At 45.3% G+C, this 19,425-nt stretch overlaps 3 protein-coding genes across 3 annotated transcripts in view; 2 read left to right on the top strand and 1 right to left on the bottom strand.

The window, feature by feature from the left end:
• Positions 1-6,039: 6,039 nt before the first annotated feature.
• Positions 6,040-19,425, bottom strand: part of T265_00516 (hypothetical protein) — a gene marked incomplete at both ends in the record, with an annotated part of 43,384 nt that continues 29,998 nt past the window's right edge. The window contains one exon of the mRNA XM_009164320.1: positions 6,040-7,161. Coding sequence (XP_009162584.1) covers positions 6,384-7,161 — 778 coding nt within the window. The remainder of the gene's footprint in view (positions 7,162-19,425) is intronic.
• On the top strand, positions 7,607-11,461 carry T265_00518 (hypothetical protein; the record flags this gene model as incomplete). The annotated part of the gene is made up of 2 exons (XM_009164322.1): positions 7,607-7,732; positions 11,288-11,461. 2 exons carry the CDS (start codon positions 7,607-7,609, stop codon positions 11,459-11,461), a joined length of 300 nt encoding a protein of 99 aa, XP_009162586.1.
• T265_00517 (hypothetical protein) overlaps positions 13,127-19,425 on the top strand; it is a gene marked incomplete at both ends in the record, with an annotated part of 8,074 nt that continues 1,775 nt past the window's right edge. Inside the window, 2 exons of the mRNA XM_009164321.1 lie at positions 13,127-13,211; positions 19,155-19,283. Coding sequence (XP_009162585.1) covers positions 13,127-13,211; positions 19,155-19,283 — 214 coding nt within the window. The remainder of the gene's footprint in view (positions 13,212-19,154; positions 19,284-19,425) is intronic.

Raw genomic sequence — 19,425 nt, 5'->3', positions numbered from 1 at the left:
GATGACTACTAACAAAGCTAAAACACGCCATACAAGTCTTCTAGACTATGCACTGCAACTGAACTTCACTTTTGAGCTAGAATGCCTCTGTTCCTGCCATATTCAGATGTCTCCTAATGGCTCTGGGTTGCAGTACGTCAACGACGAAGCAGTTAGCTGTGACACGATACGGGAATCGGAGCACCTATTAGGTGTGTAAGCAGGTTTCGGGGCTTTTGAGTTCAACGTCTCACAACTAATAAATCGGTTGGATGCTGAGGTGACCGCTTATCAGTACTGGCCCTACAAGGAAACGCAACGTGGTGGTAAGGCGACCGCTGTTGCCAGAACTATTCACCACTCCTGTTTCGTTAACTTCAAATGTCCATTGTGTACGGTGACAACTGTTATATTTACGGGTTTGATCGCCGACCAAAGTTAAATATTCTATTTGTAGAATAAATGGTCTCCATCATGACAGTGTTATGACGTAGCGTGAATAGTCGTTTAGCGCTTGCCGACTCTCTCTGGGTTGTCAGTTCCGATGTTCATCAACAGAATATCACACTACGGAGGGAGAAAAAATTGAAAAACTACATCCATTTTGTAGGCACGGAGAATAAATGCTGCGGATATCCGTTTATTTGGCATTTAGGAGACTGCAGCTAAATACTGGCCGATCAGTCGTCAATTGGTCAACTTGTCTGTCACACCGAACCACATAAGGTTCGTGTAAGCCTCAACCGTGATACCTCCCCGTAGACAGAGGGGACCGTCTATCATTCACACAGGAACGCGGAAGGCATATTATCTGCTAGAGTTTCATGCAGGCACGTCGGTCCTTGCGTTGTTTGTGTGTTTGTGTGTATTACTCCAAACAGTGTGACTTTCTACTTGATTCATCAATCCCTCCTTACCCTTTGGATGAGATGGCTCAAGTGGTTAGAGTGCGATTTGACTGCTGGAAGGCCCGTAGTTCGAACCCGACCTCTGCCTCTCGACTTCCCCTGTCTAGGCTTGGGCAAAGTGGCAGTATCCCAGCCCTCGTGCAAAATTCGGGTGGCATGGCAGCTAGGCACTGGAAAGTGTTACAGCTGAGAGATTACTCTCTGGATAACTTGTCTCGAAGCTTTTTCTGGCTCATTTCTTTTTAGGGGTCACTCAAGAAGGTCGCGTTTTGAAAGTCCTTGTTCTCCGATCAGGCGATCCGTTTTGTTAGCAATCTACGATTGTTTTACCACCTTCAAGCGGCTCTAATTGCTCCCACTCGTTGATCAAATGATCGATGTTCAATGTACTAGGCCATATGAACAAATGTTGGTAACAATGTCTGAGCAACCTACGAACGCGTTACAGGGAGTAGGCAAGAAATTTATTTCACACTAGTATTAAGACCCGCTAGAGCACCTGCCAAAAAAGGTAACCTCCTGGTATTCACCAACCCACGCAGGCACATAATAGGAAATGCTGCTTAAATTACACCCGAAATTTTTACATCTCTCGGTCGCAGTCAAATAGCAGTGAAAGCTGTCACAGTCCGAAGTATTCAATCCAGATTTGTCAGGAGGACCGTCGGGTCAGAGGTTATGTCGCAAACCTGCGTCGTGAATAGCCAGATAGTTGTTAGGTATTGGTCAGTGGACAGACTCGGTGGTTTCATTCTAAATCTTGCTGTACAACACAAGGTTTTATCGAGCAAGCGGAACACTACAGATCAAATCAAGCCGACTTCGGTTATGTGCACGCAAACAGTTGAAGCAAACAAGTTGATTACTCTGGCCAAATCAACCTATCAGTGTCTGTTCAACACCGTTTCCATTCATCACCTATATGCCCCGCGTTTTACGTCCACGGGTGCTGAGGAAAAGAAACGCTAAAACATCTATTAGTTCCGATCAGGCAAGATACTCTAGTTGAAGAAGTGGTTGAACAGGTTGAACGGAAGCGCATATCCAGACGGAATTCGGGAGACCCATGGGCAATCAGATTCATTGAGCATATTACGCACACTGTGGAAAACATTTCACCGAAGACTGTCTTTCGAAAATGAATCAGCCAGTGAAACTTTGGCAGAAAAAACTTCAAATAAACCATCGATGTGGTCTAGTCAAGAGTAGTCTTCATCATCTGTCCTCGTTTCGTAAAACCCCTGGAAGACAGGCTTGTCAGACGAAGCTCGACAGAATAGGATTTGAGCCGAACAACGAGGCAGTTATCCGGACGGAGGTTTGGAGACGTTCTGACTGGTACTCATTAAGGACGATACCATTCCAGAAGCCATTTAATTCCGGTCAACGAGGTAGATAGAGAAACTGTACCAAAGTTTTATCAGCCTAGTTAGAGCAAAATTGCCGGAAGCGGTTAGCTGAAGAAATTCCGTCACTGGTACAGGCGTTTACAGGCCAAAACACTGTATCTAGATGCCAGCGCTCACGCAGCTGCACAATCCTACTCTAACATGCACGTGATATATATATATATATATATATAGCATTTCTAGTGGCACAAGTTGCGGTGTACGCGCGTGCGTTTCTACCTGAGCCACTAAAAATCGGCCACCAAGTCCTAGTACGCCAATGAAAGTTTGGAGATTTGAAACGACTTTGCCAACCTTTCCAACGAAGGAGCTATTGCAACACTTTTAAGCCAAAAAAGTGTGTATTTATGGCACATTCCAAACCCGATTGCTGCGAGACTTCTAGTCGTGCCCTCTAAATCCACTGTCAAACCTGGTATAAGTGCAGTAACTGATGAGTCCCGGTAAATGCTCCTATGACTCAGCCTTTCCGGATCTGTCCACGTCGTTACCGTCAAAACTTGATTTGGTGATCATCAGGTTCCTTCTACTCAAATCGGCGACTATTCAGATAAACCTATTCCGGCAGAAGTTGACTGAAGGAGTTAGTTGAATGGATGAGTGAGCATCTGGCCAGAACACGGACCAGCCTTAGAAGGATAGTGGAACATTTTCAGCAACCTTGTGAGTAGTTTCCGTTATGAAAGTATACGGCGGTATCTCGAAAATCGTGCCAACTGAAACACGACGTGGCCTGTGTGCAGCACATTCAGTTGTATAATAAAATGAACGAGAGATTCAGTTGAGTCCCTCGTGAAAACCAAATTGAGTGTATTTCTCGAGAATAGTGGAACATTGTTGTGTCTCATCCCTGGCGCACATCAACAAGAGTTGGACTGTGCCTCGTCTCATCATGGAACTGTACCGACCACCCTGTAGTGCTAACCTCTATCCGATTGAGGCGTTTTGGAGTCTACTGACATTCGAAATCTCAGAGGACCCAGTGGCTGTTTTTAACTAAGACAGGAAAAGCATTAAGAAAAACGCTAACCACGCACTCAGCGAATGTGTGCTAAAGTGACTTATTAAAGTTTCGAAGCAAATTTTCGGGGGATTCTCTCTTGATATGGCAGGATTATGGCTGCGTGGCCTTACCAGAGTGTTGGGGGAAGGGAAAAAGACTATCGAATTTTACTCTGCAACACTCCATAAAAGTTCTGTCTCTCGTTCGCTGCTCATCATCCTTTGTGTTGTTTGTCCGGGCATCCTGATATTTCTTCACCAAGGTTGTCATATTGGTCACATTTCCATGGTTAGCTGCATTCTAACCAGTGAGATTGACTTCCGTATGGCAGTCGTGTGTAATTCACAGCCTATGTTCCAAAATGGCACAAACTAGCTCAATTTTATACTGATTTATAGACGAGAGATTCGCGGGATTCAGTTGAGCCTTTCGTTGTACGCAAATGAGAGTATCTGACAAATCCTGTCCGATTTTGATTCAAGTCTAACATAAGGTTGGCGAAAACCTGGGAAATTTGTCCATCCCCAAAATCTTCGTACGGACAGCGTACGGCTGTCAAGCTCAATAGGCTGTACCGCCAGGGTCGATATTTCCGGACTCTCCTGTCCTCCTTGGTGGGTTCGGTATTTGGTCCATCGACTCAGTGGGAAAAGTTCGCCGGACCAGAACAGAATGATCCCTTTGGGAAGGAAAGTCCCTATGTGAGCAGTGTATCCATGATGTTTTCTTTAAAAGTTTAACTCTGTCTTAGAGAATAGCTGTTAATTCGATTTTGCACGCTTGCCAATTCTTGATAGCAACCGGGGAGATGATCACTCACGAATAGCCACAGCTGTCTGCACGTTTCTATCACCCACTACCGCCCTTCCACTCAATTCCTTTATATTCCTTCCCTTCTTAGAAACGTTAATCTCTGGGAATCTAGCCAAGGTAATCAATAACTTTTGGGCGTATACTCGAACAATGCGGCAGGAAGATGAGTCTGACAGATTTGTCAAGGACAATGAGTTGAAAATAGAGCGATGGCGCATTTTCCTTCTGTGATTCTTTTCGATAGGGTTTGAGAATGCCTGTGCTCTCAACCCAGCTAACCTACAGTTCCACGAAGTGGTTTGCTGCCCTGGGCGATAACTATTACGACAGGTGAGAACAGATGTCTGACCATATTTTTATGCTGACAGATGCATTGCCCCCCCATTCGCATAGAGACACTCCATGATTTCGTTGTTAGGTGAACCCTGATATCCAGTTGGTATGACAACAAAAACGTAGGAAAGTATATCCAAATGAACGTCAGCTATATATTTCAGTCCGACACATGGCTACACGAGATGGGATCCTGGTCTAGCGCTGAGTGGTAGTTGGAATGGAGAAACTTCTGTGGAAATTTTGTGGAAAATAGCCGTTCTGGACTTGAGCCTGTGCAAAGCATAAATGTGAGCAAAGCTCCCGTCAAGGCGTGCCAAGTTGAAAGCTTGACCGCTAAACAACATAACTTTGTCCTTCCGAACCCTCAGTATCCTCACTGTCTCGTAATCTTCGTATCAATTTTTCCCTCCCTTCAAATGAGTACTCCCGAAGCTCCCAAATCTTCAAGTGCGGACGAGTAACCCTGGTAACAAGAATGTTTACCTCTGAAAAAGTTAATTGCAATCGGTTGCTCGAAGAAATCTTTAGTGTTCGTCCCCTTCCGCAAAACCACACGCGGATCGCGGGCACGAAATCAAGCAGAAACAGACTACCTTCTCGGGAAAGCGGACGATTTTGTCAAGGACGTCAAGTTTTAGGGAGGACTACTTCCCTGAGTGCACTTGGTTTGGAACCCAAATTTGGAGATGCCTCATTGAGTGTGCAAGTGTGAACACAGTCGTGTACACTTTTTCCAAAATTTTGCCACATTAAAGCTGGTTTTAGAGTAAACTTGAAGAGAAGACACTGCTGGAAAAGGGCCTGCTTGTCCCTTTGGAGGGTGAACTCCCTTTGTATAAGGAATTTACGCTGAAAATGTGTGAGAAAACGCACGTGTGGAGTCTCACCAGGACTGACTTCCCTCCGGAGAGGTTCTTTTTTGGAAAATCACTATGCGTCCACGTCCTACCCGTTGACACCGGAAGATTGATTCAAATCGGCTTTCGGGCTACTAATTAGGGTTTTTGGGGCCTCACTTAGCGATGAGTATACTTCCTCAGCGTTCATGGCCATCCAACTGTCTAAACGAGAGATTGGACTTTGAACGCCAAGTTCCTTGGTATAATAGCTGGCGTATCTCTCAGCTCTGTACATTAAGAAATTTATCACTGGACTGCTCAAAAGGCTGTGTCCGACTCAGAGGAAACTGAGAATGATCACAAACACATGCTTAATTAGGGGAACTGCGATAAGGCTTGGTGGATAGAGAGGAATTTATTGACCGAAAAGCGCGTGGTTCGAACCCAACCTCTGCATTTCGACTTCTCCTGTCTAGGCAACCTGGCATTACCCATCCCTCGTACTTCCTTTGAATGGCGTCGCAGCTACGCACTGAAAGGTTGTTACAGCTGAACGATTTTTCTTAATTAGGGGATGCCACTCAAACTATTACCCAACTTCGGCTTTCACACTGACTACCAAATTCAGGGTCGGTAATGGCTATGCTTACTCGAATCTATATTATTAATTGACAAGTGCTTCCCAACCACATATCGATTCTCAACCACCTAAAATAGCAACCAAGACTGAGTGAGTTAAATACAATATTTATAAGGGGTTTCTGCTCTTATGATCAACAAGAGAGAATGCAAAATGGGGACATAAAAGAGCATTTTTCGCGTTTCACTGAACCCTACTCTCGGAGCTGAGGAGAGGGGGTGTGGATAGGAAGAGGGCAGAGCAAGTACCGCCGAAGAATCAGCCCCAGGATGGCGCGGTAATAACGGTAGAATGTAAAACACAACAAGTAACCGGGGAAGGAGCATGAGTAGGGGGTTACATACACAGCCATAAAATACAGACGAACAATGTGGAGGTACGGACAAGTGTTCCATGCTTTCGTCTTGTTGTCAGTCCCCAACAACTGACAAGAACCGGTCGCCATCTGCAGTCTTTTTATTCAACCGATGGTGAATTGCGTTCTGCGGATGAATAGTGCGGAAGCACGGTGGACAAATCATCATTGACCACGTACACGTCAATGACAATCGGTGTTCGCCTACACAACGAGGAACACAGGGTGCTCCCAGTAAATCCGGTGCTTCCACCAGAGTAACCGGCACCACTTCCACTGCCACACAGAGAGTCTGCCACGGCCATCGCACCGATCCCCGCACGCATGTCTGGATCGTAGATGAAACCCACGTCTGAGAACACATGTTCTGCTGCTGCCCGGGAACTCTGGGTCTCAGAAACCAAAACAGCTGGTTTGGGTCGGAGAGAGCGACGAAACAGTGAGCAGTTGGCTGTACATCCACCACCGTAGAAAAGTCTTGATAAGATACGCGGTAGGCGACGCTGCCATCGAGGTGGTCGTGGTCTGCCGTTCGGTTTGGGTTGGTAGAGAGGAGGTTCACAGAAATCTGGATCAAATGTTATAGGTGTTATTGGTGTCACCAGATGAGTGGAAGTGGACTGGTTTCCATCCATGATGTTCGATTTCTGGGCAGTGGGTGTGGTGATGGTCGCAGGGGTGTCGACAGCGACCGAATGGGTGTTCGGTGTCGCCCTTGTTGTGGTCCGCGTTCCAGAGCGCTTTTCGTTCACCGGTTTTCGGTAACCAGCCGGTGGGAATGTTGAAGTGAGCTGCAACGCGGCATTGCTAAACAATGTCTCCCGCTTCCACAGTACACCGTATCCGGTGAAGTCATGCCCGCATAACTGCAGAGTCGGTCTATGATGTAGAAAGGAAGGTGGAGAAATTAGTAAGAATGAGAATATATTGTACTTGCACTTTGTGACTACGTCACTCAATGTACTACATAATGACAACGCAGCACAGAATGTTATACTTTAATCTTGTACTTTATTTTATTTATGCTTATATACATACATATATAATCATATATACTACTTATACTTTACTCTCATTTATATGAAGGCAGTACACTTCTTACATAACCTGCCGCCTGATGACTTAACTACGGTAACCTCCTCCTGGAGAAGTCTCTTCTCTTGGTAGCCTCTCCCTTCTCTAAGTTGAGGGATGCTGAAGAAGGTTACTGTAGATTGTCTAGAAAAGTGACTTCTCTCCAAAAATGTCTGTCTTGGAAATATTATTATATAATCCACTCGCTTTACTTAATGGATAAAAAGGGCGGGGGAAAGTAGCATTCGCTATGGAAGCCGCGTCACATCGACACAGTAAGAGATACGAAATCGAGAATAGGGTTATCGGCGCAAAGCCTTGCAGACCTGGTCTGATTCATTGCCAAAAGTTAGAGGGTCTTTCTGATCTTCTTCAGGTACGTGGTCATCTGTGCCAGAGTGACCCTCAAGCAATCTCCTGTTGTGATTGATTGGGGCAGCGACATCAAAATTCCTCCAACCCGGTTGAAACACCAGGACCCAATATCCGAACTGATCATTTGAACGCCCCAAGTCAGCCGTGTTTCTTAGCTGAGTCGATGTCGCTGGTTGACGAGGGGTGAAAGAAGATCGCTAGCTTAAGTGGACGACAGAACAACGTTGTGCAGGACGGAGAAAGCGAGGGGGCGATGGAAAAGTGCTTACCACATGTGATCAACTGGCACGTCGTTTGTCATCAGCACACAATCCAGGCAGCAGTTATCGCGACACCGTCCACCTACAACTATTTTACGGCATTGGATAGATGGGTCGCGGTTGTTGGCTGTGAAAATGGGCTGAGCCCATTCACCATTATGATTAAAACACACTCATCTAACAACAATAATTTTACGGCAATGTCCCTGTACTGGGAATTGGTTTTTATGGGTGCGCTTGATAACGACAACTGTTTTCGCGAAAATCTCAGTGACACCTCTACAGTCGCAATAGTTAACGGCTGATAGCCAATCGCAAGACCAGTTAGCTGATCTTGATCGATCGAAAGAGTTTGAAATAAGTTTACAAAATCACTCATCTGTATTGTCCAGTTCAACCAGTGCGTACAACTACCTAAGAGCTGCTATGTGAGGAAATGGTAAATGCAAATGGATGCTCTGCGAACCGTTAAATGGAACAAAATTCCTCCTGAAAAGTGATGCTTGAAGGAAATTTCCTTTCGAGGTTACAGTATTGTCCCTCAAACAAGCTGAAACATACAACGCCCCACAATTTAACCTAGTTTTTAGGGAAAGAATAATAATGTCAAAATTGACAGCAATGAAGGCGTTAGTCAGTTTCACAGGTCGAGGCTCTCGAAAATGAGTCCAACTCTTTATAACACCAAACACTCATACTGTAGGCTAGACGAGCAACTGGAACAAAAATAGTATGATTAATTCATGGGCCGGTCTGCGGCTAAGTGTACTCGCACGTTTAAAATGCGTGTTTCACCACTTGTGTCATTGTGAAAAGCTGTCCACTTTGGGTTTGAATGATCTGATCGATAAAATCGTAGGTTGGGACGTTGCCAAGTGTGTCATTGACATCGTCGATGAAAAGTACGAAGTCTATGAGGAGCATTAAAATGCTTAGTTCTCACAATGCTTTGCATACACTACCGAATTATCTTGGTGCATTTCGGTCCCATAAAATACACAGTGGTCAACTATGGGGGTAAGTTACCTCTAATTAATTCGGAGAAGGGGAATGCAGTCATTTGCTTGAGGTTGGTTCTTTCTAAGTTCAGATTGTAACACTCGACACAACGACCGACAGAATGGTGTACGTGTCAGACCCTAATCTAACTCCAGAATCATTTGCAAAGTATCTGTTCTACGTTCAAATCTCCTAACTCACCAGCGAAGGTACAATGAAGTTAGTTGTACCTCCGTCACACGAAAACATGTCAGTTGACAATGAACATGACTAGTCGCGTTCTAAGAACGGACGCGTGGGTGTATGCGTAGGTGCACGATGAAACCACTACGGAGAACACAAAACAGCCTGCAGTTTTTGACTTTTTTCCAAGGCATGCTGAGTTGGATTGCCCACACAAATCCAGTAATGAACGAGTTTACGTGGGCGGGAGGTACCAAGTACTACCCCAGCACCGAGAGGACGAGCACGCATACAGAGCTAGGCACGTACATGTCTGAAGGCAAACAAATCTCAGTCGCATCTGTTTGCTTTGAGAATCAGGCAGTGAGTTGTTTACTGGTCTTAACCCAACCGCCGAGTTGGGTCAACAAATCAATCATTTCAGTCGCGTTGTATTGGATAGCACAATGGTGGTAACCAGAGTAACCTGTTCAACTCCTGTAGTGTTAGAAATGCCACAGAGACCGTTTTGCTTATCAGTAGTACTGTATAGCAAAGCAAAATATTCCAGCAGCAAGCAGTTTAGCGACGAAACCCTCAGACAGGATGGCCGTTCTTGCAGGAGCCATGGCCAATCACTTTTATCCCGTCTAAGGCTCGAGGTAACTAGGATTTGAACTGAATGAAGACGAACGCGCGTTGACCAATGCAACCAAGACACCAATACCACTAGATCACATCAAATAGGGCAACTATGTATCTCTTAGATCATGAAACACAAAGTCAAGACAACAGAAGTACAGGATGTCAGATCAAATTTACCCTATTATTGGTGAAGCGGTCAAAAGTGAACCCAACCGTAACTCGCCTTCCACCCCAGAAACGCTGATAGTTATCGATCTTCTCTGGTGGTGACGATAAACGTGTCGTTGACCTAGTGTTGAGTCCATTTATTGGAAATCACACTAATAAAAAGGTACTCAAAGGCGAATTCGCTTCCAAACTGCTTTGAAGACCTCTCTAAAGGAAGTTCGATCGTACCTCCAAACCCCGAAAGATACTCCTCAAAGCTGATTGTTACTTGGGTCGCGGAAATATTGTTTATCTATTGTAGACGGAGAGAAAGTATGAAATCATCCAATCCGGGATTCGTTCTCTGAACGTAAATCATCGAAAGAGTTACTGTCTCTAGTCGTGAAAGCGTTTAAAGACCTATGATCTGAAACAGTCAAAATGACGTGAACTTCACAATCAGGTATGGAGAAACAGAACAGTTCTCTATCACTTTTCTCGTCGTAAGAACTGCAGACACGCACTTTCCCCACTCTGCTGCAACGAAATTAAACGCCATAATAAAGGATGTTGCGTGAGTGGTAACATAAAGTGCTCATTCATTGATATTCATCAGTTCTGGGGATGCGACAATACCTATCGAGAATAATCATATATACCTTGACTGGAGTGTGAATATGAGAGTCCGGTGTGTGCAGTTCTTAGTTTGGGACCGTGTTGATCAGCTCTTCTCAGTGTATTCCGGTTGTTTGCAGAGCGGCTACGCGTCAGAGGACGATATAGCTGAACTAACGATATCGCCATTACTATAAGTTACATGCTGTTAGAGACGCGTAGGAGACAGCACCAGGATCCCAAGGGGCGGGACGTTGGTGACTGAAATCCTGTTTAGGTTGGTTCATCAGTCAGCTGGTTCTTTTGGGCTTGTTTCTGACGGTTCGCCTACCACATTGGTAGGCTAGCCAGTCAAATCAATGTCGAGTCGACTGGTTTTGCTCGGGACAGTTGTACTCCCGAGTACGGGTAAGCAAAGACGACGAACGGTGGTGAATGGTCAGCGTTTTCAACCAGCTACTCATCAATCCTCACTGTGGATCTGATGAGTACTAAGCGGTGTGTTCCGAAATTAGCCGGGTGAAAGGCACACAACTGTTAGACAGAGGTCGGAATATCGCCTGGTTTCTCGTTCTAGAATGTCTGTAGAATGCACACATATGTGATGCGGTTAGTCGGACAGAACTAGCACTATTGCGTAGATGTAATTAGGTCTTACCATAATTTAATTAACTGCTCAACCTGAAAACAAAGTACAAATTGTACCAGGTTTTTACACTGCTCGGTAGATAGGAAAATATAGTCGTTCAGCTGTAGCACCGCTTTGGTGCATAACTGCCATGCCACCCGAAGGAGGCACGAGGGCTGGGATACTGCCACGTTGCCCAAGCCTAAACAGGGAAGTCGAGATGCAGGGGTCGGGTTCGAACCACGGGCCTCCGGTCAGTAAATTCGTGCTCTAACCACTGAGCCACCTCGCTCAGTAGATAACAGCAACCTACTCTGAAATTCCGTAAATATGGGTGGCTGACTTTAACCGGTTGCTGGCGGCGCTTCGGTTGAGATCAGCCAAACCCGATATCTTTACGACGATTCTACTTGGTGAATAAATATAAATGAGGAGAATTTAACTATTCCGAGGTTTTTGCCATGTGTCTGCCTCCGGCCAGCTTTGTAGTGCACCATCAGGTCCGGGACATTCGTTAAAAACGCAATATATACAATGGTGATCGATCACCTGCGATCATTCCTGTTCACTCCCGTGACAAGGATTCGCATCGTCCAGGCACCAACGTTTTCGAGCGCTGCAGTGACGCAAACCGCGCTGATCGTGCCCTTTCCTTAGATTAACTGACACACAACACAAATGCAAACAGAAGTCATGGCCGTTCGTAGTACACCACTATTCTCCAAAAATTGTACCAAAACCATTCACCACCAAAATGCACATTAGACCAGGCTGCATGTTTCAATGGGGATCTGAACATGCACCTGATCGGTTGGTTTATTCGACCACATCACCAAAGGCGTTCCGCCACCATGGACTTTCGAATTACGAGCGCCAAGTCTTACCTAAAGTGTGAACTACTCATGAGGTTGTTGAAAACCCATGACCGGTTTCGCCCTCCTGTTTCGGGCTTATCAGTTAGGCGCAGTCCCCGAGAATATGTCAACCTTACGTTCTACTTGAAGCCGAATTGCACGAAAGTAGCGAAACACATTCATTTGCATACCAATTTGGTTCTGACGGGAGACTCATCTGGAACCCAGCTGAACCTCTCGTTTATGATGTTTTTAAGCTTAAAACGATATACTGAGCTGGGTGAGTCCAGGTGAGTCTCCGTTAAAACAAAATTTGCATGCGAATGAGTGTAGTTTGCTTACCTGAAGTAGTTCACCACGCAGCTCAATTGATCGTTTAGATTCTTGTGCGTTTTAATATCGAGCACCGTTTTAGGTCATACGTAACACGTTATCTGACAGTTACGGAGGTGCTTCTGTCCGACCTGTCTTGAGGGGAGTAGGTATTAACTGATTTTGCACTCAGTCGTACGGGCTGAGCTAGCTCCGCGGTTGAGTCGAGTAGATAGTGCTTGAGTGACTATCTAATGCCTTTCCAGGTTTTGTCTACTGGCTAAAACATGCGCAGTCATCGACTCACCGTCCGTGACAATGAACTGATTTCGATAGTTAAATGGCGGGGCCATTATCGCGTCTTTCACGCTTATTAATGCTTTATCCTGCATCAGTCTGCTGCCAAGGTGACTTTCAACTTCAAGGTTAGCACGACTAGGGGGCACACGGTAACCCAGATTGGAACGATCGATTACGCCCCAGTGAAAATGCTTTGGTGTATATCAGGGATCATAATTCAGGCGAACCAATTACTTGCTGAAGCAGTACGTAAGCTTCAGTAAGATAGTCCGATGAGTGACCACTGTATATACAGAAGCTAAGATGAATATTCTCATGCTTCTCATGTGCAGGCGATATGGGTCAGTGGTTAGAGCGCGAATTTACGACCGAAGAGATCCATGGTTCGAACCCAACCTCTGCATCTCGACTTCCCCTGTCTAGGCTTGGGTAACCAGGCAGTATCCCAGCCCTCGTGCTTCCTCCGGGTGGCAATGCAGCTAGGCACTGGAAGGGTGTTACAGCCGAACGATTATATATTTTTATTCTACCAGTTAACAGTTGATGTGCATTTTCTTGGTGAATGCTGTTGGCCCTAGTGACTGTCTGTGGTAGTTGCTATGATTACTGCTCGATTCCAATTCATATACTATTACCTTAAGGAATTGCCAACGTAAACCATAACAAAAATGGGATATTAGCAACGTGGATTAACTATGAATACGATTATTGTGTTGAGTGAGCTGCAAAAATCCACTTCAGAAGTAGAGTCTACAACTTTAACACTATGCAAAGAAAGCTTTTGCTTGGGAATACCATAAACGGCCGAACTACATTTTAATCTCTTGAGGTAGAGGTTAGTTTTCACTACACATGACTGTCACACTGCAGGTGGACATGAAGCCGTGGAAGAAAACATCCCCTTAGCAATAAAATAGTTGTATGGCATACGGGCAAGCCAAATAGACTGATGTGGCCACGAAAGAGCAAGACCCAAAACGCAGCTTTCATCACGCGTGGCCAAGTTTGCCGATTATTGTATTTCAGGGATTGACAGCCCAGTAAACACAATGATACCGGTGGCTAACGGTGTCCAAAGGTGGCTAGGTTTGCCACTGACTCCGTTGGTGAATACAAGCCAAACGTGGCACTTGTTGCATAAAAGCCCTCTGAAAACAAATGTAACAGGATATTCTGAATACTGGAGCTCTATCTACAAAGTAATTTCTGAAACCAATTTGTTTGAATGCACCACCGATTAAATACATCGTGAACTTTTTGGGTTGCCACCTTTGGCCACCGATGTCCATCGGTGGCGTGTTTGCTGGGAGCTGTATGAAAGCCTAATGATTGAAAGTAGGAAATTATAGAAGCGAACCTAGTATCCTCAGACTTTGGCATTTTTCCTGGAATATAAAAACTCGGAAACTAAGAAGAAAGCAATAAATTTAGGGACATGCAGGTGTAAGCCCAGTCTACACTCAGTATAATCCAAATTAGTCGCCAACTTTAACGCAATTTTCCGGCCAGTTGGCGCACCAATGATTTGTTCGCCTCACAGAGTGATTGATACCTGAGTCCGCTTTAAATCAAGTCGGTCTCCAGCGTGCATCGCTTATGTCGGCGTCAGCTAAACCCAGTGGAACGCACACATGTGGGTGTGTTCAGGTTTGCTCCAGTTGCCAGTGCGATGCGCATACCCAGCCTACTCGCTCACTGCAACCGTAAACGTAGTCAACTCCCGCGCAAGCCGAAACAGCAACTGGCGCTCCTGACATTCCGACTATCAATAGACCAGTCGTGAGAGCAAATTAGCTTACTGACTCATCGCCTACTCAAAACAAACCTCACGACTGCCTTGCCAAGTCATTTTTATCAGCTTGTGAGAGAGCGTGGGCGGACATTCAACTCAGTTAATACATAGGGCTATTACAGCTTGTGCGAATAGTTGGCGATGGAGGGGGCGCCTCGACGGCGCTGTCACTGGCCTCAATCATGGCGCTTTACCACGGTGCCCTGGCGTGTCGTCCCGGCTAGATCCAGCACACACGCACGGACAAAGCGAACTCTAGCCCGAGTGAGGGTGAATTGAACAGAATAGCATCCCAACATAGATTGCAGTCATTCCCAGGTGACAGAGCACACCATACTGACGGAACGTGGAGCGTAAAAGTGCCTTTACGCCTACGAGACATGGACCGACCTACTTATGAAACGCGAGTGCGATGCACACGCATACGACACACCGACGCACACAACGTACACATCTCTGCCTGCCACAGACACGCACAACGGACTGCGAGTGCTCAGAGGTCGTAATCGGAAGGCACGCAAACCATCAGCCGCACCGTCACGTCGGTTGGCTGTTACACTCTTATGCAGCGTCTGTTCGTCTTGGCATACAGGACGCAACGGCGAGCGAACTGTGCAGACCGTACACGTGTACCTACACACATGGGCGAATTTGGAGGGCGCACGCTTCAATCTGGAATGCGGTTCCGGTCATCACGTGAGCAATCATTCATTCCGGTTGTAACTTGCTCAATTCGAAGACATTAGTTTAGCGTCTGTTGGAAATGATTTTGCCAATCATTCATTCCGGTTGTAACTTGCTCAGTTTAGCGTCTGTTGGAAATGACTTTGTACGCGGTTGAGCCTATCCACTCAACCGTCGAAAAAGTAGTCTTTTTCGATGCATCATATTGCATTGGTGAGTCAGATGAACAGTGATAAAAGCCAGACTGAAGGATCAAGTCAAGGAGTCTTACGATACCAATTAAGAACCGATGAGGTATTTTAACGTACATATCCACACCAAGTGCGCGTTTGTGTAGTGGAGCGTTCAACAGAGAACACCCTCAGGGAGTGAGCGAAATCGTTATTTCTCGGAAACACTCTCTCGGAATGCACAAGTTCTTAACCCGACATTTTCAACACTACTCCAAAAGGCCATAGTGAAGAACAAAGAATAAATACAGGCGTCCACCAAAGACACATCTTTCGGCGGTGGAGGTCACCTGCATCTCATAGGAACTCCACGGTCTGGTCCCATCGCACGCAAGGCCATAATCCTGCCCAACTCTTGAAAAATACGAGAAAAAACTACAGAATTCACGGGCCCAGTGGCGACTCCACACGACATGGGTTATGGGACACAAACCGAAGCGTGAGTAGCCTTGGGACCGTTCGAAATCCGCTTCACCTAGTTAAAGTTGTTCAAGGTTGTCTCAAATTCAAGAGTGGAAGGAAGTCATTACTAGTATTTTGAATATCGCTAGATCTTGGGGCTACTCGTCTATTTGGTGGCATCATTATTCGCATGACGGCCGCAATAGGGCTCTCATCACGTGAGCATAGCTCATGTGCCGTTTACTGGTTTTATTGGGAGACATATCGAATGCTAGGTGAGGTAGAACACAGGTATGTTATTTTTGAAGCCTTGATAAGTATAGTTGGACGCGCCTCTCGTTTGCCATGGAACGATCCAGGTTTACATCGGATACAGTTCTTTGAGTAGTAAGGTTTGTAACTCAAAATGTGGTGGTGCGAATCCAACAAGGGAAGGGTCTTAACCCACAAGAAAAGCAGATAACACTGGAGTGGCGCAAGACAATTTTTGGAATAATTATGAGTTCGGCGAATTTGTCACCAATCAATGTCCATGTGGGAATGTATGGAGATTCCGAAGTTATCGCTCAGTAAGCGAGCTACCAACAGATACATTACACACTATCTAGATCACCAACTAAACGGGAATTTTGCTTTCCAAAAAAACCCTAGTGAATTAAACTAATTAGGTGATGAACTCAGTCAAACACTGAATAGTTCACCACCAGTGAACTGCTCTCTGACCAATGATGTTACGCCCCGAGAGAGTATCCCGTCCCGGGAGCCAAGAGAACCCATTCTCCGGAGTGGCATCTCTTTGGGAAGCGTTTCGACACCAATGTTTTTTCCGCTCTCAATTGACATTGCTTTTTTCTATAATCTCAGGTATGAGATCCGCGAAACGAGCGAAAATTTGAAACCAGTGAACTGCTCTCTGACCAATGATGTTACGCCCCGAGAGAGTATCCCGTCCCGGGAGCCAAGAGAACCCATTCTCCGGAGTGGCATCTCTTTGGGAAGCGTTTCGACACCAATGTTTTTTCCGCTCTCAATTGACATTGCTTTTTTCTATAATCTCAGGTATGAGATCCGCGAAACGAGCGAGAAATTTGAAAAAGTTTCCAGGGTACATCGTTGATCAGTTGTCATATTCGGTACATACTTTTAAACTCCGTCTAACGGTCGAAGTCCTGTATGCCCTAAAAGCTGATGTTATCAGTGACATTGAAATCTCAACTCCATGCTAACAACAATGGATGGAACAAGAAATATCAGTCCAGTCAGCCCCGTGCTCTAAATAGCGTGAAACGGAAAATTAGCCCCCCAGCTGTCTGAGAGCTGTGGAAGATACCCGAACTGTTAGAAAAAGCAATAAGGCCATCCATATTTAGGGACGGTAGCGAAGCGCTTCCAAAGGAGATATTCGACAGAATACATAGTGTAGTACCCATTCTCCTCCGCGCCTTCGAGGTTAATTGGTGGAGAGACTGTATGTTGACAGGATGCCCAAGATATCACAACAGGGTTGTTGTTCCAAAAGGATTTTCAGGTAGTCAGGTAAACAACAGCGCATTATTTCTAACAACAAAAGGTAAGTGTCCACAACTTGCGGCTGATAAACGTCGTTGAAATTCTTTCTTTGACGATTCGGGTTCCACAGCCCATCTTCAATAGCGGCTAACACCAAACAAGCAGACGACATTGATAATCGAGTCTTTGGTTTCAATCATTCAAGGTGTTGTGATGTTCCTTTCAAAGCAAGAGAAGCACCTGGACAAGCTAATTGACCAATGCCGACAAAATTGGGAAAACCCACGAGTGCGGTGAAGCTGGGTAAGGAACCAACCTTGTACACTCTTGTCAGCTATAAACAGTAAACGATAAAAAGTATTTTGGACTAAATGCTGTCAAATTCCATCTATCCCACATCCCAATCACCAATAAGCGGGATTTGAGCCGAGTACCCATATCAGGCATCGATTTATGGCCCTGAACAGAACTATCTCCTCCAAAGCCCTAACGATTGGCTTTAATTGCAAGTTCGATTTGGTAGATGATCAACACTCTAGCTAGACGATGAAAACAAGAGACTAGGAGTAGGCTTCTTACTGAGAACGAGTAGCTCGCATAACACTTCGTTTGCGTGAATAAGTGAGTAGCGAACTACATACAACCATCGTGGTAACGAACAGGTAGCCTATAAAGGCGGCATAATATCAATCTAAAGGGGGATAACAGTCAGAATTTATTACGTGCTACTCACCCTATACGGCTCAATTCGATGCGATCAGACCGAATGAGCCTCGGTATGCGCAACACTGCCTTCTAAACATTGTGTGACAAGATGGCGCTAGGTGCCGATACTAAACGGATCTTGGTAGACTCACATTTGATAACCGATGTTGTGTACAATATTGGGAACTAATTACGAAGCAGCTATCCTGTCAATACTAATAAAATTTGGTTTGCCAGCAAACCGAAGCTGGTCGAATCAGTGCTTTTGAAGTCTCAGCCTTAAAGCTGCGCCAATCGTCTACTGGAAATGGATTTCGAAAGATTTGCATTGAATGTGAAAACACACCTAGTACTATCTCTGATCACGAACCCATCTACCCTACAGGGTCTCATCCAGGATTGTCAAACTAACTGTATTTACGGAGCAACAGTTTAACGCTTCATTATTTGCCTAAATTCCATGACCGTATAGAAGAGTTCTACGGGCCTACGATGCAAAATCCTCTACGAGCATAAACTCTAGAACGTGCGTAGCGCGTCTTTTGCGCGTGACTTGCCTCTTCCAAGTGACGCGCTAATAATGAACCAATTTCCTCACCAGATTCAGAGTTACCGATGGTGATGCGGTGAGGGTTTTCCTAAACGAACTTGATGGGATTCCGAAGCAGTAAAATACCTCATAATTAGGTCACTATACGAAAACTGCTCAACGGCAAATTACATAGTCTAATTATGCCACTAGTGGTCAGATTCTCCTCACAGCCATATGGTTGTTCGGTTGTATTGATTTCTCGTGAGTAAGGACTGGCTACCGTGAAACGTGTGCTTGAGCTGATGAAGATGAAGAATTGATGAGCCTAGGCTAAACGATTCTTGGAAACCACCAAATTATCGGTTGCGTTGCGGATATTTAAAGTTGAAGTGGACCGAAGGCTCAGTCACAAAGACAAATTTAGACGAAAAAAGAGAAAAGTGTAATGACTGTTTCAGCTGGATTCAGTTGCTTGAAACAACACTACTCATTGGACGAGATTCGTATAGAATCAACAACAGATATCGGATATTGGCCACGATTTCTCAAGTTCAAAACGCTAACCTCATTAGCCACAGAAAGATTGTGGTCAGTAAACTAGGCGTACTGATACACAAACTGAACCCCCTCCCTCATTAACCGTGAAGCTCCGCACTGTTCCGCAGTTGGTTTCGTTATCATCATTATCATCGACAGCATGACATCTGTGTTCAATACCGATGTCTCACTGCCGTACAACCATGATTTATTTGAAAGCTTTATTGTGAAGAATAAAGGTTGACGGGGAAGGGACTTCGTGCTAACTTACTAGAATCATTCTGAGGTGCCTACACCTCCAGACGCTCACTCAGGCAATCTGGATAGAAACTGACAACAAGAACGCCACTGACATCGGTTGGCAGCCATATCTTGTAGTGT

This window comes from Opisthorchis viverrini (assembly GCF_000715545.1).
Source record: "Opisthorchis viverrini unplaced genomic scaffold opera_v5_5, whole genome shotgun sequence".
Classification (NCBI taxonomy): domain Eukaryota; kingdom Metazoa; phylum Platyhelminthes; class Trematoda; order Opisthorchiida; family Opisthorchiidae; genus Opisthorchis; species Opisthorchis viverrini.
This window is presented reverse-complemented; position numbering and strand designations above follow the sequence as displayed.